This window comes from Pelmatolapia mariae, linkage group LG10_11 (genome assembly GCF_036321145.2).
Source record: "Pelmatolapia mariae isolate MD_Pm_ZW linkage group LG10_11, Pm_UMD_F_2, whole genome shotgun sequence".
NCBI lineage: Eukaryota > Metazoa > Chordata > Actinopteri > Cichliformes > Cichlidae > Pelmatolapia > Pelmatolapia mariae.
In genome coordinates, this window is record NC_086236.1 from 27,160,932 (window position 1) to 27,184,662 (window position 23,731).

Below are 23,731 nucleotides of genomic sequence, written 5' to 3' on the forward strand. Positions count from 1 at the left end.
ACTGTCACAGAGGATGACAACAGCTAGGCTAGGCTGCCTGCTGTTAATTTAGACAAATTAATGTTCAAGCGAACTGAGTTCAAAGCATAAATTAGAACTTTATTTTATTATTACAATATTACAAAAAGAGTAGCACAACTCTCACGCTCTTGCCTCTTATCTGTCGTACAGAATGACACAAAAGAAAGGCTCGTGGACCTTCTTCCATTTCACAGCAACAGTACAAGAAATAAAGAAAGAAAATAAATTTTTAAATAACAAGCAAATCAAGTATTATAAATAGTCACAACTGCAAACTGAAGCTTTGAAACTTTGTGGGGAGGGGAGGGAGAAGAAAAAAAAATGTTACAGCTCAGAAACTACACATTGCTAAAAATATATAATTACAAAATATTACTCATTTCCCTCACTTTACATAATAAAGAATATCTAAGGAATTGCTCTGCCTATTCAACAAAACTTCATTAAAGTAAAAAGTCAAAAGAAATAAAAAAAAAAAAAGAAAAGCAAAACAAAATTGCTGTTTCTGTGGATCCTTACCATTGCCTCTTCCTTCTTATTTGGGGTTTTCATTAAACCATGCTCATTTTCAAAGGAAAGTCCAAGGACCAAACACTTAAGGCTTTTTAAGGGTCGTAAGGGGGTTAGGAGAACAAAACATGGGTGCCATTGCGTTATATCTCACACACACACACACACACTGTCTACTGCACACACACACACACACACACTCACCCTTAACTGTTCCCACATCCACAGGCAGCATTCACACACAATCATTAAACTTTAAAGTTACAGTAGTCTAGTAGGTAAGCCAGTGTACAATAAAATAAACAATGCATTTGCTGTTTCACTTAAAAGTCGGGCTTCGTTTACCTCCGAGTGATCTTGCAAGTGATCAATTTGGTCTTTTCATTTCAGTATCAGTAGCAACAACACGTAACTTAGTTCGCTGAGGTGCCCATTGTTGGGATCACAAATCTAGCTAGGCGTGTAGTGAGTTCCTATGGGGCATTGACACGGATTTCTTCTACTTCAGAGACTTCTGTCTGTGCCTTTCAATACCTGCAAAACAAATCATCTCAAACATTCAAGTAAACACATTTGTCATGGATACAAAGACGATCTGAAAAGGACACGAACATTAAAAATGGCACCGCTTCCTAACAGTGTGTCCTTGTTAACCTGACTTTGGCCGCTTTTAAAAAGGTAGGAGTAAATTTAATCACAACCTTCCTTGTCATAAACATTTCACAATCTTGCTGCCAAACGTGGCGCTAACGCAGTCTGTTATGTCTTTTTTTATTATTTTTTTTAAACACCTGAATTCATTGCAGCATGTGAAGCAGGACCAAGCATCAAAGTTTTTCCAACTTGTTTGCTTCCTCTTGGAACTTAAATATGTACAAACAACCTGATTACACACTTCCTTAAGTGACGGAGAGGTATCGATCTTGAAGAATCCTATTATACAAATAATGACATTTTAAAAGAAGGAGAAACCCTTTGTGCATGTGTGCATACTGCAAGCTTTGCCTGAGGCCTATTCCAGCAAGCAGATTTAGCCAGACTTTGACATGAGGAACTCTGGGTCAGTCAGTTGGCATAACCGACTCTGTGACTCTAACCTGCAGGTTCTTTTTAACCTCCTATTATCCAGCAGTGAATGCAGAGTTGAGAGTTAGGTTACTTTCTGGTTGAATATTGACTTTGTTGTCCGAGGACTTTCTTCCTTTCAAGACTATCGATCTGGACATACAGCAATCCGTGGACATGGAAGATTAAATCTGAATAAAATCTGCTGCATGCTACATGGTCTTCCTTTATAACTCTGTAGACAGGATGGGCAGCTGTCAGGTTCTTAACCACTTTCTCGACACTAAACTGCATATTGGCATAATCCCTGTTTAAAAAAAAAAAAATCCTCTGCATGAAGCTTGTCATGTTTGTTGGTCATACTATCATTTATAAGGTACATACTTGAAGTATTATTATCATATCTCATGATATATCCTATTTTATCACAGCGGCATAACATGGTGAAGATGACTGAGGGAGGATGATTGCGTACCTGCTGAAACCAGCTTCTTAAACCAAGCTACATGTAGTTCAGAGTGAGTCTTTGAGTACAGACTGCAGACAGTCCAAAAGTGTTCCCATAGCAGGTGAAATATGCACACATGCTGAGGTCAATATATGCTACTGAGCAAATGCAACAAAGCTGTCTTAAAAGATACAGTCAGTTTTTTACTGCAAATCACGCAAATCATTACAACACACTTTGACGTTACAGTGATTAAATGCCATCATATCTGTTTGATCCATATTCCAATATTCCGCTGCTGTCGCCTGTATTTCAGCCTTCAGGTTGCAACCATGTTTTATTCAGATACTTTAGCCAATAAAAGGTAGGATTCCAACTTCCATTAAAAAAATAAGTAAAATTCAAGCTGAATAAATTATTGCAATGCTGAATAAAATGTGACTTAAAAAAAAAAAGAAAGAAAAAAAGAAAAATGTGACAGATTGACAAACATTCATATTTCCATTTAAAGTGGAAGATTTGCTCTTTATTTACCCGTTGCCATAGTGAATGCTGGTATCGGAGCTCCACTGATGACTGCTTTTTTTTTTTTTTTTTTTTAAATATTACCTAAGCTGACTGACCCAGCTGCAGCAAAAAAACCAAAAAAAACTGAACTTCATCAACTCAAACTAACTAAACCTGCTTTCTGGAACAGGTCCCAGCTGAACTCTGTTATACTTCACTAACTGATGGCTTTGCATCGAAACACGGTCATCGCTCTCTCTTTTGTCCTGAAGTGACTGCGTTTAATGATCAAAATGAAAACGAGTTTAATGAAACTAGTCTGAGCCAAAAAATTTCCTGACATGGTCCTGTTACAGGAAGAAAAAAAAATATCTATCAGTAGATGTTTTTTCAGAGAGGGATCTGTTTTTCTTTCTTGCATGCATAAGGAAACTTTAGTGGCAGGTCTGAAGTAGAAATGACACAGGATCACTTGAGATCCAGGCACGCAAATTGACAAGTATCATCAAGGAAAAAAAGAAGGTAAACAGTATGAAGTGCCAGGTAGAAGCCCTCGTTAACAAATCTAGAATTAGCAATTGATCACTTGCAAGATTAAACAAACAAAAAAAAACTACTGATCTTCATTAAATATATTAATTTACCCTCTTTAACATTAGCAGTCATTTGCTTAAGTTATGAGTTGAGTTTTATTCATGTGTTTCCTTTCTTAAGACTAAACAAAGGGTGCTGATAACAGTTGTGGAGACAAGGCCATAGCTTATCTGTACCCTGGGTGCTGGATGAGAGCGGTTCTGCCATCCCCAACCTCTGGACCTACCCTGCTCAGAGGGGGCCTGTGCATCTTGCCCATCAACCCTAGATTCTGATCGCGGAAATAGGGCGTCTGGAAGTCCCCACCCAAGTAATCTGCTGTTTGCATCAGATTAGTCTGGGCGGAGGAGGAGGAGGAGGAGGAGGAGCTTGATCCTAGCCGGTAATGGGGAGCCCCAGGGGGCCCACAGTCTAGCGTGGTGCACCCTCCTGGGCCTGCACCGTGGAATGGCATAGCTATGTCCTGAGACCCGGAGCTGTCACTGTTGGGTGTGGGTAGGATGCTGCTATTCCAAATGTGCGACTGGAAGTAGTGACTGTTAGTGTAGTGGGCCATGGGGCCGGGCATGCCGTTGTTGTTAACAGGTGGGGAGGGGGTGGGCCTCTCTACGGGAGGTTTTAGTGAGTAAGGCTGACCCACGCACACCTCTGCAGGGTAGCCCATGCCCTTAAAATGGAAGGTGGCGTCCCTGGAAGGCTGCTTGCAGAGGTGGCTCCCCCCATTCTGAATGTGGGGCACATGAGCCAACTGATGCTGATTCCAAGAGCGCATCTTCTGCTGCTGCTGCTGCGTGGTGTGTTGTAGTTGCTGCTGCTGCTGATTCTGATGTGGGTGCAGTTGGTGCTGCTGCAGCTGGTGCTGCTGCTTGAGATCAGTGTGGTTGGAAGGCAAGTGGTTCATAGCAGCCACACTGGGTGGAGGGTGAGCTCCCACTGGGGCTGTGGCTTTCTCTTGAGAGCCAATGATGCAGTTGGGTGGGGGGAAGCCAGGGGTGGCAGGGTTACTGTGCATGGAAACCCTAGAACAAGCGCTGATAAGCAGGTTGCGACTAATGGGGCTGGGGTTGGCAATCTGGCCCTCACACATGGAGGTGGTTCCTGCACCCTGGGCCCGAGCTTGGCAGAATTGGTTGATCTGATGTACGATGGTGTTCAGGTCAGCCTGGCGGCCCTGGTGCAGACCAGCAGCCATAGAGAGTGGAATGGTTGAGGTAGAGACAGTAACATTAGGTGGTGCATCGCCATCGGGAAGCTTTCTGCTTCCCTGCAGGCCAGGTGGAGGCTGCTGCTGCTGAAGGTGCTGCTGCTGGAGCATGACAGTAGGTGGCCCCTGTGGTTGCCCGAGAGCTGGGTGCTGAGACTGAGTCTGGAGTCTGGCTGGGCCCTGAGGGTGCTGGGCCATTGGGGGAGGCTGTCTGAGACTCTGGGTGTGCACCTGCTGCTGGGGAAGGGGTATATGCACAGTCTGAGGGGGGTCCTGCGGTGGAAGGGGTAAGCTCTGCTGGGGGCGGGGAAGGTTCTGCACCTGGTGGTTTAAAGTGCTGGTTGAAGCCACCTGATAGGGTCCCGTAAGGGGGTTCATGATGACGTCAGGGTGCAAGCGAGCCCGACTGCCGTCAAAATCTTTTAGGATGCCTTTGACAGTGGGCACCTTGACGATGGCGAGGAGGCCTGTCTTGGCACTGGCCTGAGAGGAAGGATAAGGGCTGTAGCGCTGGCCTGACGTATCCAGCCCGTTGACAGTACGGCGCACGTGGTTCCTCTGGGGGACCTTGACACTGTTGGGGAAGATCTTAATGGTGAGGGGGTTGTTGGCAACCTTCTTAGCATATGCATCCAATTCTGCAGGGGTTGGAAACGGAGCGGATCTCATCCTTTGTGTGGTGTCCCCTGAGGTGAAGAACAGGACAGATCGGAGGCAAGAAGTAGAAAGCAAAAGGAGACAGAGGGTAGGAAAAAAATTAGAGAGACATTAGGCAGCAGGCCAAAATCTAGAATGGAAAAAAACCCCTACAACTTGAGAAGAGGAAGCTTGAGATATGCTTAATGATAACTTTTGTCTTCATGCTGTGCTCTCCCATGTCAAAGTCCTTCATTCATCTTACTTCTTATCCTTTATACCACTTACCTTCTACCAGTCTCTCCTCATGGCCTATATTATCTAGAGCATGAAAACAGATCTCAGAGTAGGTGCAGGAGTCTAGTTTCAACTCAGACCACTTAAATCACCATATGCTGAAAGGTTATTATAGATTTTTTTTTTAAAACCACTGATGCCAAAAACATGTTTCCTACCCCAGCTTTAATTCAGGTAGAAATGTATATGGCACAAAAGAACACATCAGTTGAAATCAGAGTAGCTGAGTGAACTTGATTTGGAACGCACTCTCATATTCCATACTTGCCTGTTTTTCTCCTAAATCCCCCGTCTCAAAGAAAAAGATTTCCGATCTGAGTCTCTGCAGAATTATTGGTGCCGACACATTCCCATCTAAAATCCAATTTGGTGGTATCGTTGGGGACTTTGAGGTCAGGAGCTTTTAGTGGCCTTAATTGACGCATTATCTGGGCAAAGAATAAGAATGCATCTGAGGGTGGGCTGTGCCGCTTGCTACTAAAAAAAATATCACAAGATAAACAGAAAAAAAAAAGGCTGTGATGGTCCCCTGTGGCTGCCAAGGGGAGAAGGAAAAAAGAGAGAGCGAGATAGACGCAGAGAGCACAGCTCCATGACAGCAGACAAGTAATCAGACACAGAAGCAGCGTCTCTGATCTGTGGGAACACCTCCCAGGCCTCAGCTCGCAGACATTTGTTACACCTGCTAAGCACTGTGGCTAAATTTAACAATGCCAAAGTGACAATGTGAGCACGATTGTGTGTTTGTGTATGCATAAAGCTCCTTTTAAAAAATTTGTGACAGGATCGTGCAGGTACTGGCTTGCGCAGCAGCCGCTTGTGTCCATTTTCAGCCTCAGTGGATGTGACTGCTCGCATCTTTCTAACACACTGATCTCACTTCCACAAAAAAAAAAAAAAAAAAAAAAAAAGGCTTCTGTCCCTGCTGTCCTCCACCATGCTACCCCAATCACCTCAGCCCTGCCAGCCTGACCTACTTCCACCACACCTCTCTGACTGATGGACATGAGCGGAGCCGATGTGTGGAGAGAATCGCTGCTCTGACTGGTCTCTGAGCTCCATTTAATTCCCTCTTTCATCCTGTTTGAGGAGGGGGGGATTTTCAGCTCAAGTAAAACACGTCTTTATAGCACACTGGCTACTCCTCTGTTGTTGAGTGAGCAGTAATTTTAAAAGTCTGAAATTCTGGCAGAGGTCTGTGGTTTCAGGCAGCCATGGTCTCACAGCGGGAGGACTGGACATGTGGGATGAGGTGCGGAGCTGAATGGAGGGTGCTGACACGGCGGCACCAAGAGTTGTGCCAACTGGCTAATTAATTCGAGCTTTATTTGTGAATAGGAAACAATGGGCAGTGATGTGCGGGGCCGGCATAGGGCGGCACACAGGGGGCGGCTGTAACTAAGCATTCAGCCTGCTGATGGCAGCCTCATTAATGCAGGGGTCTGGGCCAAAGAGCTGGAGCTTGACACCCACCATCACTGAAGCCTAATGTCTGTCACTGAATAAATGCCAGGGTAAGCAAACACAGATAAATGAACACTTACACAGGAGCACACAGACATGATGAGGAGAGGTTTCACCTGTCAAATACAGGAAATGATTAATGAGCCTACAAAAAAACAAAAAAACCCACACTAAAAAAAACAAAAAACAAAGGAAGTTTGATCATAACATAAATAAAACCTCACTCAGTTTTTCCAGTAATTAGTAGGTTACCTTTACTACAGAGTGCAAAGAGTATAAAGGAGTATGCATTAATAAATGCAAGTTGTTTGCTCTCGGTGTTCAGTTTGGAAGATCTTGGCACAGCCTCCGTGGTCTGCAGCTGCTGTCAAAACCTCATGTCAGTGTAGCTGTAGAAAGGATTGTAAGTGGGTGGGAAGCGAGTACATCATCTGTTGTGATGAATAAAACATCTTTTATCATTTTACGGGGATGAATTCTTCTATTTGGTACTAAGATTGTGCACAGCATGACAGAATGTTATGCTTTTCCTTACATTCTGTCATATATGTTGGCCAAAGTTTCAAAAACACGAATGTCAGCACACATGAAGGTAATCCCCGTGAGCCAAAAATCAGGCTTCAAACTGCTCTGCATGCTCCAGTTGAGTTTTTTTCTGCTCTTGGCTCTGTGTGATGTCAGTCGATGATATCCCAATCACACTCGGAAGTATGAAGCAGCCACACCCACCTGTTGTTGGCGACCTCTTTGAAAGAGATGCAGCCATTCATAAGAAAGCTTGTTTTGTTGTTGTTTCAGATAGAAGATGAACGGCACTGAGGTCATACAAAATTACTGGAGCTAATAGGAGTCCAAGAATAAAAATAAGGAGATGGAAATAAAAATAATAACCCCACTTTTTAATAACTAAAGCACATTTAAATGCAAAATCACTTCATGTTTTCTGTGCAGGCTTCTAGACACATGAGAGATCCAAACAGAACGAAGGTAAAATACATGCAATGTTAATAAAAACCTTAAATTGACAAAAAAAAAAAGCGTATTTTTTTCATATTTTTTATGCAGGGGAAGAGAACTCTTGCTATTAGATTGAAATCTACAGCAAGAAAAAAAATTAAAACAAACAAAAAAAATACTAACCCACAGACATGTAACTGCCTACAGTGTTATTTCTTTGCCACTGGCATTTGTGTAATGAGTTTTATACTTAAGTTGTAAGATTCAGGCAAGTAGCAAAGAAAGCACTGCCAATGGAAAGTGACCAATCCATTAAATTGGAAAAGGGATTATACATTGTTAACACAGCTTAGGCTGACATTTTGGGGAGGGGGGAGAAAAAAAAAAGGCAAATCAGGATAAAGGGTTTAACGGCACCGGTGTAAAATGTGTAATGAAATCGGTAAATTACTGTTTAGAGCAGCTTCCCCACTAACAGTGGATAAAATCGACCTCTCGCTGTTTACATCTGCTTAAGGCTCCTGGCAGCTGTTGATTATGGGTTCTAGTAAGCAAGTGTAGCTTATTAGCATTTCAACCTTAACCTGGAACCTGGATTAGTTGAAGGGCTTAAAGCATCAAGGGAGGGTTAATGAGGAATATGAGTGAAGTTTGTAGGCGGCTGCTGGTGGCTGCAAGCACATCGTCTCTCAGATCTCCAGCTAAGCACGTTTCCAGGGAGGGAGCAGGGGAAAGAGGGCAGTCTGGCCGCGCGCTAATTATCCCACTGCAAGCGAGCTAGTTGGAACACAAGTGCACAGTCAGCAGGCACTAATTAGGGTTTCTTTTATTCAAACTACTGTTTTTATTGAACAAGGTTTAAGCAGCAGGGAGCAGGGGCTCATGCTGCTGTAAATTGCATTTTTCACACAAGAGCAGGAAATTAGGTCTGAAGCTTCGGCATCAAATTAGACATATGAGTTTGGTTTCTCACGTGAAGAGACCTCCCTACATTTTTGCCGAGTTATGAAGAGAGCATAACCTTCAAAGAAAATGAAAACTATTATGAGGAGAGGAGGAAGAGAAGGTTGCTTTTGATCTCAGTGGGGACTAAGATGTGAGAATCAGCCAAGTGGCCCAGCTGTACTCACAGTTTGTTCTGCCTGTGAGATGTGAGGACCAAGGGCCACTTCCTGGTACTTGAGTCATCCTGCCTGGAGGATGAGCAGTTTTCTTCGTGACCTGCTGTCTCTTAGCGTACCTGATCTGCTCCTCCAACAGCCTTTACATTTCATAGCCGTCATCTGTTAGCAGACACTCCCTGATGATAAATAGAGCAGCTGCCCTGGCCTTGCCTCTGACAGCAGCCTGCAAGCTCGTAACTTTAAATGACTCTCCAGTGCGCAGATTCCCCCGCAGGAGGAGAGGCAGGGCACAGCCAGCCTGGCGTTTTGGAGCTCTTGGTGATTATCGAGTGGTGGGAAAGTGTCAAAGACGAGATTGTGTTACACAAGACTCGGCATTAGGGAGCACCGAGTAGCTGAAAGGCTCGAGCTCAAGAATAGCAAAACAAATAGGAGCTAATTATGTAAACCTCCCATCTGAGCTTTTTTTTCCCCTTTTTCTTTTTTTGCAAGGACTTGTCAGTGCACTGAATAAAGATTTCAAGTGACAACCAGTCTATGAATTTCACCTAAAAGCAGTCGAGCACATCTCTCACGGAGTCAAGCTGTCAAATTATCTTCTGTGCTGGGTAAGCGATAGAAGCTCTGGAGAGACAGTGAGCTCTGTGGACAGCCAGCAGGGAGACGGTGGAGCATTACTCGAGGGTTCAGGCCTGACAACTGCTAAGACTGCTAACATGCAGGACGTGAGCTACAGGTGATAGATTATGGGTGGTAAAAGAGGCAAACTAGAGAGAGCCTATTTCTTTTCAAATTCACTTTTTTCATGGCACTTTGATAAAAATGATACAGTTCACATGACATTCGGGTCGGTGGCTTTTGATGCAATACCGCGCCTGTTTGACGAACAGATGAAAAGCATTATGAGAAAATGATAACAAAGAAAAAAAAAAAAAAGAGGACTGAAATTACACTTCTAGGAATGGCCGTGGCTGTGGGAAGCACACTCCATCACCTAAATGGATTACAGTCCTGAGCAGAAAAAACAAATTGAGCTCCAGTTGTCTTAGTGTGTCACATAAAGGAAGAGCAGGGAAAGAGTCTGGCTGATGGCTGTACCATGTCACAAGCCTGCCTGAGTGAGGCAACAGACGCTGGCACTTAGCAGACTCCCTCGCGCTTGCTGATCTCCTGGGGGTTGGCTGATTACTGTGATTCTGAAATTACAGTCTTGATGAGCTGGAGCATTTTACAAAAAAGAAAAAAAAAAGAAAAGAAAAAAAAAGGGCAGTAGAAATGGGTCACGCCTGGAGCTGAGCTCAGGGAGGAGACAGGAGGAAAAGGAGACCAAGACGTTTTGTGTAAATAAAGCTGACCAAAAGTATTGAGCATAATGTCTTAGACGTGACTGATCTGCTGAGTATAAAAACCTAACTGAAGATGAGACAAAAGGCAAGTATGACTGTGACCTGGCATCAAATGGACAAACTGTGCAATTCATAACAAAATGTGAATATATTTACACTCTTAAAAACAAAGAACAACAGTAATCTACTGTTTCTTTGTGTATTTTTCTCCTTCATCATCACTTGTCAGAGCCTCTGAAGTCTGCGCTCTCGCTGGCATTTGCTGACTTCGACTCTCCATTTGTGCTGCCGACACCCAAAAGTGTCCAAGTTTTTCAGCAGTTGTAAAATTCAAACACATTGAATTCAGCGGGCCGGCACTGACTACTCTGCTGTTAAACCGGGCCAGCAGATTGCTTCTTAAAGTCACCCACATTACAAGATCATCGGGGCAAAACCACTCAGCCGCAATCTGTCTGCAAGTCTGACAGTAACTGACTCTTCCTGATAGTGAAAAGTAGCTGAGATGCTCATGTTCAAACACATGAATGTGTTAGCAATGTTGCAGTGAGCACACAGGACCACACTCTTGTGACAGACAGATCCTCAGGGGCGATGAGAGAGGGAGGGAGCCGGTTTGCCTTTCATCAGCAAATTAATGGTGCGGTTCATCTTAATTTCCCTTGAAGACAGATCTATGGTCCTGGAGCACTAAAATATTCTCTCTCACTCTCACTCTTTCTGGTTTTAACACAGAGCTGCAGAAGAGATCCAGGCCAGGGTTGGCATGGGGATCTAATGTGGGGCGGCCAGCAGGATTGTAACAGCTTGGTTTGTTGTGTGGGATGATGGTGGTGGTGGTGGTTGTGGTGGTAGTTAACAGTGTGCATGTGTGTCCCGAGAGCAGTACTTACATTTCTGAAGTCCAGTGTTCATCTGCGTGTGGGGGAGAAGCTGGAGGGGGAGGTCACCTGGCCCTGGCAGACAGGCCAGCATTTCACACAGACACTAATGCAACATGGGACACACACTTCTCCTCACACTGTGGAGAGAAAAAGAGAGGGAGAGGTCAGACATAACTCCAAGGCAGCACATGGTGCGTGTCGATGCAGAGGCTGGGTGCGGGCTAATAGAACTCAGTAGCAAGTCCCCTGAGGCACGGGGCTGGGGGAGACATAGTTACCTTTCAATTAGAAACTGATTCACACCTGGAGCATCAGGTAAGGTGACATTTGATGCCAATAACAACTTCAATTAAACATCAAACAGCTGAAGTAAAACGAGCAGGCTGGGCCTGAGGGACTGGCAGCTTTAAATCGACTCAGTCCCTCCTCCTCCTTGACTTGCATGTTAGTCACCTAGTTGGACCCCGCTACCCGCACTTTACTTCTCTGCCACTATCAGACCGTGGCAGAGGAAATTAATGACTCCCGTATACCCAAAAAGAACACACTCAAGAGGCCTGGCTCTGACAAGTTAGTGAGTCTCTGATCGATAGTGCAGTCCTCCAGACCTCAAAGAGGCCCTTATTTCGGGGACATTAAACAATGGAGTCAGCTAGGGACGGGGCGGAAAGAAATGAATAAACATGGCTACGGCTCCCATAAATGTCTGCCACTTTGTGCAATAACTTGATGTAACAGTGAGGGAGAAAACGTTAGCCATGCTCCACTTGGCTTACTGCTGTATTCAAAAACACCACAGATGCTTGCTTAATCAGCACTGAAGAACAGTCAGGGAGCAAATTAAGTCTACAGAGTCCGTGCCCTCCCCGTTTGCCGTGTGGCATCAGAGGAGGGTGGCAAGTGCGCACAGACAAACAAGCGTCTATGAGAGAGGCAATTACCCACATAACAACCTTGCCATGCCTGTCTGCCGCAGGGTGATGGCTTAAAAGTGTCTTCCCCCCTGCGGGGAGAAGAGACAAGTGGAGGAAAGAGTGACAAAGCGAGAAAGAAAGGTGAAAAGGAAGAAAGAAGGGTAGCGGGTTTAGGGTGGTAGTAGAGGGGTGGCGGGGGCTGAACTTGCTTTAAAAAGCAGGAGCTCAAAAAGGTCAGGATGACAGCTCATTTAAATCCTCCCAGCAAGAAGCGGAGACCCCCCCCCCCCCCAAAAAAAAAAAAAAAAAAAACCCCAAACAAAACAAAACCAAAAAACACAAGCCTTAATGAAGCTGCCAGTTCTACACAGACACCTGAGGGCATTGCACCTTAGGGTGCTGCATGGGGAGGGGGCAGTTCTGAGATGGATCTGAGGATTTCGGGGGTATTCTGCCACACTGACACTGCGTCACCTTTTCTGTTGCTTGGCCTCTGCTCCCACTCCTCTCATCCTCCTCCCCTTTCCTGTGCCTTCTGATTTACAGCCTGGACTGCCATATGGCTGCAATCCCTGCCCTCAATTCAGCGTGTCACCATGCATTAACTTTAATTGGGCTGATATGTTATTCTTTTCCCTCTGGCCTTGGAAGGATTTTAGGTACATGGTGCCTTGATGTCAGCAGGCAAGATTTCCAGCCCTCTCTCATTTATCAGGATGCCAAGATTTCACAGAAAGATAACAGCAATCTCTTTGACAACAGGCAGGTTTGGCGTGGAGGAAAGCTAAATATCAAATACAGCAGTGTCTTTGTTAGGAGGGTTTCAAAAGCAGAACGGTGGCAGGAGAGTGAAATGATGTTGGGGAAAACAAAACAAAACCGAGCACATAACTGTCCGTTAATTTGTTGTAAGAACACACACAGCACACTACAGGCAAAAAAACCCCAACCACCCAACAGGCCACCCCCTTCCTGCCTTCCCCACAGCGCCCCTGAATGTCAGAAAAGTGTGCAGTGGGGAGTGCAGCAGCAAAGGTCAGCCTATGGTAATGCCCAAGCTGACGCTCTGCTTTGTAGCGCAGAGCAGGCGGACATGAAACCCGACAGACAGAAGCCTGACGTTTACTGACTTGCCTTTCAGCACCACTGCCACAGTGACTTCAAATATACATCACACGCCAAACAGTGGCACTTTCTACAAAGGCGCACACCCCCATGGAGGCTTTCTTTTTTTTTTCCCTCCCAACACTCAGACTATTTGTATCAGAAGCGGCACGACTACACCTGACAGAGCGTCAGATTCAGACAGGACCAAGCTCGCGATAGTTGGAGGTGCCTCTCTGCAGGATGTAATTGGACACATGACTGGGTCGCCTGCTGGCTGTCCAAATTGCCCTGTAACTACCAGGGGGTTTAGCCTACTCTAAACAGGGAGCTTGACCCTCAAGCTGCCCATTCATTCAGGTAAATATCTACCCTAATCACTTAATAGTCCTTGTGGTACAGAGACAAGCCCCTCCTGTTATAAGTGGAAACACAGTTGCATATAAGGAGGCCCAGCCAAGCCAGCTGGGAAGGCCTGTGGAGCAGGGATTGGCTTGGTGGAGTTTAGCCAGGCGTCTCACACTATCAGCCCCGTGCAGACAGACACTACGGGGTTCTCAAAGTATTAGGGGGGGCCCCCGTGACTCGGCAAGTCTCCACCAGCTACTTATAGAACTGTAATAAAGCGTGTGAATAACTGTGCGGCTTTCATTATAGACAAATAAAGGCAAGAAGACAAAGCAGGACTTGAGCAAGTGATGCGCATGGCTTGTGTCATGTGTCAAATTGCTCCCATAAAAGCTGACCTATATTTTCTTTTCATTCCTCACTGGGGAAGGAGAAATAGAAAGCCATCTGAAAGTTTGAAAAAAAAAAATTACAGAGAAGTGAAGGAGGAAGAGGATAGATGGAAGCCATTTAGGAAATGAGGCCAGCTGACTGCATTTATGTGCTGATTGTTTTGATCAATATCCTCTCCATCAACTATAATCTGCATTTGTTAGAAATTTGGAAATAGCATCAGGCTAATTGCATAGCATATAAAAATATCCAGCAGCAGTGATGCACGGGGAGGGGGGGGGGGGGGGGGGGGCACAGAAAATAAGCTAATTAGAAGCAGACATCTACAATATTTGTGCAGAAATACAATAAAGGAGGGGGGGGATAAGGTGAGAAAGCATGTTTGGATGCTGGTATTATATTAGCAGTTTTTCTATACCAATTATGAGCAAAAGCAATTAGGAGAGCCTAGTCACCATGTTGTACATGGCTTGCGCTAACAGCTGAAGAAGAGGAGAGTGGAGGAGAAAGCAGGCTGCTGTTATTTTAATTGCATGTTTACCCCCAGGTTATGGGTCTGAAATAGAGCCAAGAAAAAAAAATGTTGCAGCAGGAATTCAATGCAACTTCACTGTGTTGATTCTCTCAGGGACAGAAAGAGTGAAATTACTTTTCTTTGCAAGCCCAGTCTGAATAGGAGGTAAAGAAAGAAGAAAAAAAGAGAGCAGGAAGATGAGAACAGCTTTTTACCCTTGAATACCAAACCAGAGTATTCTGTCAAAAGAAAGGGGAAAAAGCCTTGGCTCTTGAGCACGGTGGGAAGAAATAACACTTTGGTATGGCCTTCATTAGCCCATCAGGCTGCACAAACAACAGAGGCAGGAAGGATTGCTGTTGCTAGCTGAGGGACACGGGCGTGTTAGGCTATGACAGGCTGGTTTCACAGTTTCACACAATGGATCCTGATGACTCCAGCACATCCCGAGGCGTTCGGGATGGGCCGTTTGCTTTTCAGTTAGCAGAGATCCCCTCATCAACCCCGAGTGTTATCTCGCGCCAAAAGAGAAAGGGCGAGAGAGTGGGAGATAGCTCTGATCGCGAGCAGAGGGTTAAAAAAAAAAAAAAAAAAAAAAGAAAGAAAGAAAGAAGAAGAAGCAGAAGAGAAGACAACCAACCCAAACTCAACTTGCACACAAATTGAGAGTCTGTAAAGTAGTGGTTTCCAAGTTGCAAGACAGTGTGTCAGGGATAAATCTGTCAAGTAAGGAAACTGCTGCAATACTGTGGGAGAGAGGAAGACAGCTACTTGAAGATGCTCTTCTTTAGAGGGAGGGAAGGGTCTGTGAAACAACTGGGAGACGGTATGAATGCTCAGTAACTAACTGATGAAAGAGTGACAGTTCCCCGAGGTGAGACGGCGGATGTGGAGCGGAGAGAGGCAGCATGCTCCTAGAATACTGCACAGTCCACAGTTGGATTGGCTAAATCTTTGCATAGGTGTCAGATACGGAGGGTTGGTTTCAGGATGGGAACACAGACTCTTAGAGAAGTTGTGCACCATGAAACTGAGAAAAGGAAACACCCTGACAGTAAGAGGCCTCTTCTCTTATCAGGCTGACCCCATTTGTCCTGTCTTGTCTTTGCATCAGTAGTTCATAGCCTCTTGGATGATGACCACGGCTCGTCACAGTGGAGATGATGACAGCGACATGGTAGCGAGATGAGAGAATGAAAACGTATCCGCCTGCAAGTGTCCTGGTCTAGCTAGGATATGTATGCCACAGCTATGTCATGGTCATTACCCATCCATCACATAACTGCTGCGAGGACAGCCAGCCAAAGTCCGTTCTTCAACTTGGGGTCAGTTTCACTAACAGCCACTTAAGCCTGCTTGGCTTCCCCAAGAGCTCTACAAAAGTGGAAGGTAGAGCTAAGTGTGCTCAGCCACGTCAAGGCTGGCCAAGGTCAGACGGGCAGACAGAAAGCGCTGGCAGCGGTGCATGCATGGCGTCATGAATGCCAAAATGCCGGGGCCCCTGACTGCGCCGTTTGACAGACATGTTTACACCTGATAGAAAATGCAGTGTGGATGGCCTGCCAAAACAGAGGGGAACCAAAGTGAGGGGTGCCAGCCTAGTTATTTATTTATCTGCAGCAAATCCATCGAGAGCACAGCCAGAAGCTGGGCATGCCTCAGTGAGGAAAGAGCCAGCCTATTCTCAGACATGACTCTTAAAACACTTGAGGGAGGGGAAAAAAAAGATCTGACATACAGTAAAAGAAGAGGAAAGCAAAGATTTCATAAAGCAACACTGGAGATTGGAATTGATTTCCTAACTGTTTTTATTCAGCTCAGAGGAGTTCTGATTGGCACGTATTTAAATTACTGAGAGGCTGTTCAAAAGTCACTCGTGATAAGGTTCAAATACTGGGCACGTCTTTGCTCGGTGCTGCAATTACCATTTGACTTGATCGCTTGGAAGCAAATGCAAAAAGGAAGTACGAGTGCTACCACAGTGAGGCTGTAGCATCTCGACAATAGTCCTAAATAAAGAAGAAGAAAAGTTTAAGAATCATAGCTGCAAGAACTCCAATGCTAATCCAGCCTTCTGGTAACCATCAGATCACACAACCAGATACAGCGCTCACACAAACACACCATTATCATCGCTGCTCTTTTCATCTCCTCACTGGTGCCACCACATCTGTGTTATCTTCACATATCCTCACATCACACCAGACAACAATGTGCTGAGTCACATGCTGCTGTGTCAGATGTTACACTGTGGGCTTTGGTACCGGACTGGAATATTATGGTTAGACACCAACACTAACTAGAGTAGAATGCAGTATTGTGTATTGTGAGTGTGTGCTTGCTGTGGTATGTGCAGCAAGTGATAGAAATCACCAGACCTGAGGCAGCTGTTTTTTTTCAAGCTGCTTGCTTTGTATGTGGCTCTGTAACAAATTGCACAGTTGTCTTAGAAGCAGGATAAAGTAATGCAATATACTGCAATTAGACTCAGTGTACAAAACAATTATATTGATGCACAAAAATAACTAGCCCGACAATGAACTTGTCCAAACACGCACAAATGAAAATGCACTTCGGCAAGGAAATTGGGCCATTTGGCCTCAACATACCTCAAAGGATTGACTTCCATACTTAGCCTCACAAGTAAAGCTACACGAAGTACTCTGATGGTCAGAAATCTGAGAATGGAACGTCTCATCCTTAACTTTTCCCATCTTACAGCTATAAACCAAAAAAAGGAGGGACCCACTAAACAATATTCAGCCAGCAGGAGGAGGATGGTCAGTGTGGAAGAATTTGACATTAAAGGATCAGGCGATGCTACCTATTTGACTGCAAGTCAGCCAGGCCCTCTAGCTGGTTAGTGGGGGGAAATAACTCCAGTTAGTGGGAAATAACTCAATGTGCCGAGAGCTAAAGCAAGGCAGCATTGTTCCAGCTGGTGGAAAAGGGGGGAAATGAAGATGGAGTGATTTGATTTCATTTGTTAGCAGGTGCATCCATTTTGTGTTCTTCCCCACCTCTCCTCTCTCAGTCAAAGCGCTTATCAGAAATTGGACACCCCAGTGACAAATTGAGCCTGCGATTAAAGGCAGAAAGAGGAAAGCTTTGTTAAGTGCTGCTGATTGGGATCCCAGGCTGCCCTCACACATGTGAGGTGTGTGTGTGTGTGTGTGTGTGTGTGTGTGCGCGCGCGCGCGCGCGCGCGTTTGTGCATCCATGTATGCTTGGTACAGAGCCAGGGGCAGAGCTGACACCACCACCACCTCTTCTCCCATTTTCCCCACTCTCCAGGTGTTCCCACGGCTTACATTTCTGCTCTGAGTACACAGCAAACAAAACCAAATCAATGCAGCTGTTCACCCAGCTCTCACTCTCTCCTGCTCTCTCTCTCTCTCACATACACACACACAACATGTAAAGAAAAAGACATACGCACACGTACATATGCACTAGTGATTTCCCCTGTAGGAATAATGACCTCCTCTGTATATCCACTGCCTTATTATTGACATGTATGCTGTGTTTAAGAGAGGGAAAAAAAAGTTAAGTCTCTGTGTGTTTGTCCCACTCAGACCCATATTATTGACCCAGTATTAACCAGCTCTGGCCTGTTTGCAAGGGCTGAACTGATTTAGTGGGGGTGCAGGGTCAGAGCAGCTCTGCTTAGCAGAACTGTGTAAGCGCTGACTCTCACAAATCATCCTAAAAGGGCTTAACACACAAAAACAGCTTCCAGTGTTACACAGGCCTGCTGTGAGAGATTTATCCACTGTGCCATTATACTAACTGGCCTCTCTCCCATATGAGCTGTATAGACACCAGTACAAACACATAAAGAAAGAACTTTAATTAGACGTATGCCTGATCCAACTCTGCGGGAAAACTCAATTCAACAATTCTGCTTTAATGCCCTCCATTACAACTGTGTTTACCAGAATTCTTCCTATTTAATGCCGTCGCATTTCTCACATGCTTGGTTTAGATAACTTAAAGTCTTAAATGTGGCTTGTGAAACGCTTGTGAGCACCAAGTGGTGAAAGAATATCAGTAATTTTAAAAATCTAGATGCTTCAATAACTCAGGGCCGTGCTGCAATTAATAAACACTGACCTCTAAAAGAGTTTAGTGAACTAGCGCTTCATCTTAAACTCTGGTATGTTGTATGCTGTTTAATTGCTTATTGGTTTATAAAAGGCTCTGTAAAATCAATGTGTGGAAAACACTGCAACATGTTTCAGCTTTTAAAGCCAGAAAAATGCAGATTTTTACCGTCCACTTGTTCAGCTGGTAAAAATAGATTAAAAAGTTGCAGGTCTGGTGGCGACGACCAGATCTGTTGTCATACACGTCAAAAACAGATAGCCATTTCCCTGTTATAAACAACGTTGTATATGTGTTCAGTAAAGGCTAATCTACGTCCCTCCAGTGTCTATTAAAGGTTGGGAAGGTCAGCCGCCTCCGTAGCAGCTCTAACATTCAGCCTGGCCTTCCAGCGATGCTGAACCCAGCCCTTCTCGTATCTGGTGGTCATCTGAGAGAGGAAAAAAAAAGAAGGCAAATGCAGCTCTTTCTCCAGTGGACAGCACTGTATGAGAGGTGCTTCTTTTGCCCCTGGCAACACACAAGACATTTGCAGGTTTCTTTCATCTCCAGAGTTTATGTGCGTGCCTCTCCACCCCCAGCTCTTTCCCCAGCACACAACAGCTCGGGGTATCGGGCAGCCAGCCGGTGACTCTGTGGAGAGCCAGGCAAATACAGGCCCAGCATGGCAAACATATCACCTCTGTGTCTGCATGGGAACATCTGGCCCTCCCAGGCTGTGAGGGCCCCTCCGTCTGCCTGTCTGACAGTGAGCCTACACACACTCTGTTGGTGTATACTGGTGTTGTCATGGCTCCACAGTTTTTACTCCTACACAGGTACTGGTTTATTATACAAACAATCAACAATCTCTACAATACCAAAGCAAACAGGCTAAATGTCATAATCAAACACAGGACTATTTTATGAATATTAAATTAAATCACTGAGCAGCTTTAATTCAGAATTTGAGCACAGCCAGATACTGAAGTTAATACTGTTTTGCACAGACAAATGTGTTTATTTTGCAAGTGAATTGCAAAATTCAGCTGCAAAAGAAACTGTTAAGTGCCACATGCAACCATTAGTTTGCTCTTTTCTGTGATAAAAAGAAGCAGATTTAACTTACCTTCTACCCATTTCAGACAGTTCTGACAGAGATTATAAGTAAATAAAAGGGCAATTAGTCATGAAAATGGTTGATATTTATCTGTGATTTCGCATCAATTTTAAGCTGGCTAAATGTTCCAAGATTTCGCAATGAAGACAAAAATATTTTAAAGCCATTAAATAATGTTTTACAATGGAGATTTCTTCGTTTCCCCTAGCACAGATTAGTAAATCACAACAAAAACATGACAAATAAATTGAAAACTGGTAAACATTGGCATTGGCTTCTGAAGCTTAAAATATTTAAGTATACTCCTGTAGCAGTGACATAGGGTCATGTGATTAATAGAGTTAACCCAGCTGATTAAAACTCCTTTTCCTGTCCCTAGCTCCCCCTCTCTCCCTGTCTTGCATCATGCCTGCTCATACAGATCTCCTGTGGCCGTCCAATGATTCAAGACTGATGAGGCGTGCTCAAAGGTCTATGCCACTGAACACAGCATTAATGCACCCAGCAGCAAATTTTTTGCCATCGACCCCAGTTCCCTGCAATAAGGACAGAGCCATCAATCAGGCAGAGATAGCAGACACCAGACACGGGCTGATGAAGTAGGGGACTTTGGAGCTAATGACAAATGGATCTCTCAGATATGGTCGCAGTATAGTATGACAATCCACCGAGAACACTTGACCTTTAGCAAAACCCTCAGCCACTTTTTGCTAACATCATGCAAACTGCTAAGAAGGTTAAAAAAGTGTTGTTGTTGTGTGAGAACTCTGGGGTCCAGCTGAGAGTCTCAGCCCGGTCACTGTCAGAGCTACTTCTCACTGGCCCAGCCCTCCTTTTTTCTCACACCAAAGCTCTGGGAGTGACCTTCAGCAGGCATGCTTGTCCTGCTAATTGGGGTCTCTACAGAGCACAGCAATCCACCCCCCACACTGCACTGGAGGAGGAATTGTGGGACAGAGGAAGCAGAGATAGGAAGGCAATGTTTTTGCAGCAGTGGTAAACAGACAAGAAAGTAAGTGTGTGTGTGTAATATATTATTTATATATTTATAGATAGAGAGATCTATCTATATTTCTATAAATCCATTTATCTCATCAATTAAAACTGTGAAATAACACGATGATATCAGAAAAAATGCAATATGAATGGGCCAACAGGGTCGGTGCTCAGCTCTCAGGAACACGGAAAAGACAGTGACACGGTTAATTTAGAGCAGGCTCAGGCTGGCTGCAGCTGTACACTCTGCGTTTGCCAACACATCATCATATCAGGGCCACTTCCTATCAGTGTGATCAGCACTCAGTTTAAAAGAGAAAAAAAAAAGAAGAGGGAAGAAAACGTACAGGAAGTCATCCTGTAAAAACAAGATACAGAGAGCCCTTTATGGTGGGAAAAAGTCAGTGGACCATTTTCTCTCAAAATGTTTAAGTGTTAAAGACATGTTTGTGAAGGAATTAGAGGACATGGAGTGAACCTGGTAACCATTTTAAAGCAGGTTTGTGATAGATCCAGTGAATGAGACTTTAAGCGAGAATAGCCATGAATAGAAAGGTCTGCATTTAATTTGCTAATCCATCATTCCAATTGTAGTCTGTAACAAAGGGAGAGGAGAGTGGTGGGGCATTCAGAGGCAATGGAGCGTGCTGAGGGGTGCGTGTGTGGTTCTCCATGGAGCCAGAGAGGCCATGGCCCTTGGCCCTAAAAGCCTAGCCAGCACTGGGAAGAATTGGTTCTGATGAGCTCAACGCAGGCAAGACTAATCCCTTCATGTCCAAAGAATTGTTTAACTATGTTTGACTGATTAACCCAAACCCCTCGTTTCCACTTACAATCTATTTGTTCAATCAAGTCCCCTGCACTCATCATGCTGCAGTGTGTGGGTGGTGATGGAGAGGGAGCGAAAGAACGAGGGAGAGTAACAAAGGAGGCTGCAAAACAATCCATTTGGAGGAAGCATACAGAAGTCAAAGGACAGCGTTTTTTGTTCTTCTTGCAATTCTGCAAATGCACGAGTTCCTTCAAACCAGCTGTTGCGAACATTCAAAGGTCAGTCAGAGAACTCTTGCCTTGAGAGATTTCAACTAGAAGGCCAGGAGAAGTGGTGCTAGCATACCACACTGGGATGCTGGTCTTTAGTAGCTTCCTAGGAAAAGGAAATTTAAAGGCACTCTCCCCTGCGTGGAAAAGAGGTTGCCAGGAAGATTAACCCAGCTTCCTTTTATAGCCTCTGACAAGAGGTTAAATCACACATTACACTGCCTGAAATGTCTCCTAGTAATTAGATCAAGAATATTACTCTCTCTTCTTCCCCTTGCAGAATGCAGCTGATCAAAGTCTAATGATGGTGTCAGTGCCATTGGCAGTGCTGGCTGGGTAAATCTCCCCATCGGGATGGCAATCTGTCAGGGCCGCAAGTCCTGCTAAACAGCACAGGACATGAGCACAATGGTGCTTGACACAAAATAGACTAAATGAACCGCATCCTTTACCAACAAGCCGTCCATCAGCGGTGCACCACTAAAATTCATCCTTTTGTTTGAGGTCTACAACTGTGTGTTTATATGTACACAATCAACTGAGTTATATAGAGAGGCTGGTGACATCTGTGGGTTTTATCCTGATAACTGTGAAACCCACGACCGGCTTATCTGCCGTCTTTCCATGCCAGAGCAGATCTAAGCAGCACCTGGTCCCTTGATGGGGTAAGCGGGCTACTGGCTATTAATTACAGAAAGCTGACACGCAGCGAAGGCAAGCCCTCGCAATGAGATCCTGGGACGTCAGATACACAGCAAGACGAATGCTTTTCTGTCACACAGCAACATGACCTGCCTCAGGACTCTTTACATGCAAGTACTTTCAAGTATGCCTTTCAAATTGTGGCCCACCCTTCTTCCTTTGCTCCCACCCTGTCTCCCCCCTCTATCTCAATCACATTCTGCGGATGTTACACTACTTCAGGGGATATTTTCTGACTAATGCAAAATGCTTGTGCAGTGGCATGATAAAAGTTGGCATTTTCCTTTTCTAATCCAATGCTTCCTTTGTAAACAACCTCGCTTTTTTATGTGTCCGCATGTGCTCAGGGACGCGGGCAAGGGATGCAAACAAATCGCACATAATGGTCAATTTCATTATTTGCTCTCAAACTCAATGGCCGCAAACAAAAGGGGGAAATGGCAGGAGATATGCCAATCATTTATTGTTGAAAGATGCCTGACAAAAGAGGCCCTATAAACCTGACAGCTTTTTCCTCTTTTATGTCAGTCCTTAGCACAATCCAGCTTCTTAAAACGGGAACCCAGACAACAGACTTCTGCAAGAGGTCTGACCCCAGTCTTAACCCCATACAGGTGGTACACATGAAGCACAGACGAAACATTGCAATGGGAGGCCTGCTCTCAGAGATCTTTTAGACAAGCACAAAGACAGCTCAATGCCACTAAAGTGAATCTGCTGAAAAGCAAATCCCCTTGAATAGATGAATGGTAAAGTCTCATTAGGTGTGGACTAAAAGCATCTGTTAAAGAGAGAGTCATGAAAAGTAAAACTTTACAACTAAATAGCAGTACCGTATTATGCTGTGAAGGCTGCTCCCTTTCAAGTGTTGTCAGAAATGCAATAGTTGTGGTTCAAAGTTTAAATAGCTCATTTTTCAAACTCTTCATATACAAGAGGGGAAAAAATGATCTGAATCTGTTGAGCAAAGAGCAAACTTCATAATAAAACAGCTACATCAAGTGTGGTCTTCCAGTTCAGAAGAATAATGTGACTCTTGTCTGATTGCTGCTCAGTTGAGTCCAACTACAGAGTTGAACTATGAACCGTGATTAAAGCCAACATCCCCCTACAGAGCGACAACTGCATCTCTGCACATTCCAAGAAACTCAGCCAGCTGAACACAGCAAATACACCGGAGAGGAGGAGGAGGAGACATAAACAACGTAAGATAGTTTGAGAGCTCCACCGATGTTTACTGTCTCACTAAGTGCATTTCATCCCCGTTGCTTTCACAGCAGCAGCGGTATTTCAGCATTCAGTACAGAGGGGCTGCTGATGCCACAGGTCTGTGTACAGAGGGCTCAGTCACAGGCTGAAGAGACTGTTTGGACAATGTAGGTGTCAGACACACTGCCTGTCTGGAATAACGATTCACTTCAGCTGCTACAAAACATCCTCTGGTTCCTTTATGGAGAAG

At 44.7% G+C, this 23,731-nt stretch overlaps 1 protein-coding gene across 3 annotated transcripts in view; it reads right to left on the reverse strand.

The window, feature by feature from the left end:
- Positions 1-74: 74 nt before the first annotated feature.
- The window catches only part of fam222ba (family with sequence similarity 222 member Ba), a 29,211-nt gene continuing 5,554 nt past the window's right edge, over positions 75-23,731 (reverse strand). For all 3 annotated transcript variants that reach the window (XM_063485539.1, XM_063485537.1, XM_063485538.1), the window contains exons 2-3: positions 11,067-11,194; positions 75-5,035 (exon numbers count right to left, since the gene is read on the reverse strand). In XM_063485539.1, the coding sequence (XP_063341609.1) occupies positions 3,312-5,035; positions 11,067-11,148 (1,806 nt within the window). In that variant the 5' untranslated portion in view covers positions 11,149-11,194 and the 3' untranslated portion in view covers positions 75-3,311. The remainder of the gene's footprint in view (positions 5,036-11,066; positions 11,195-23,731) is intronic.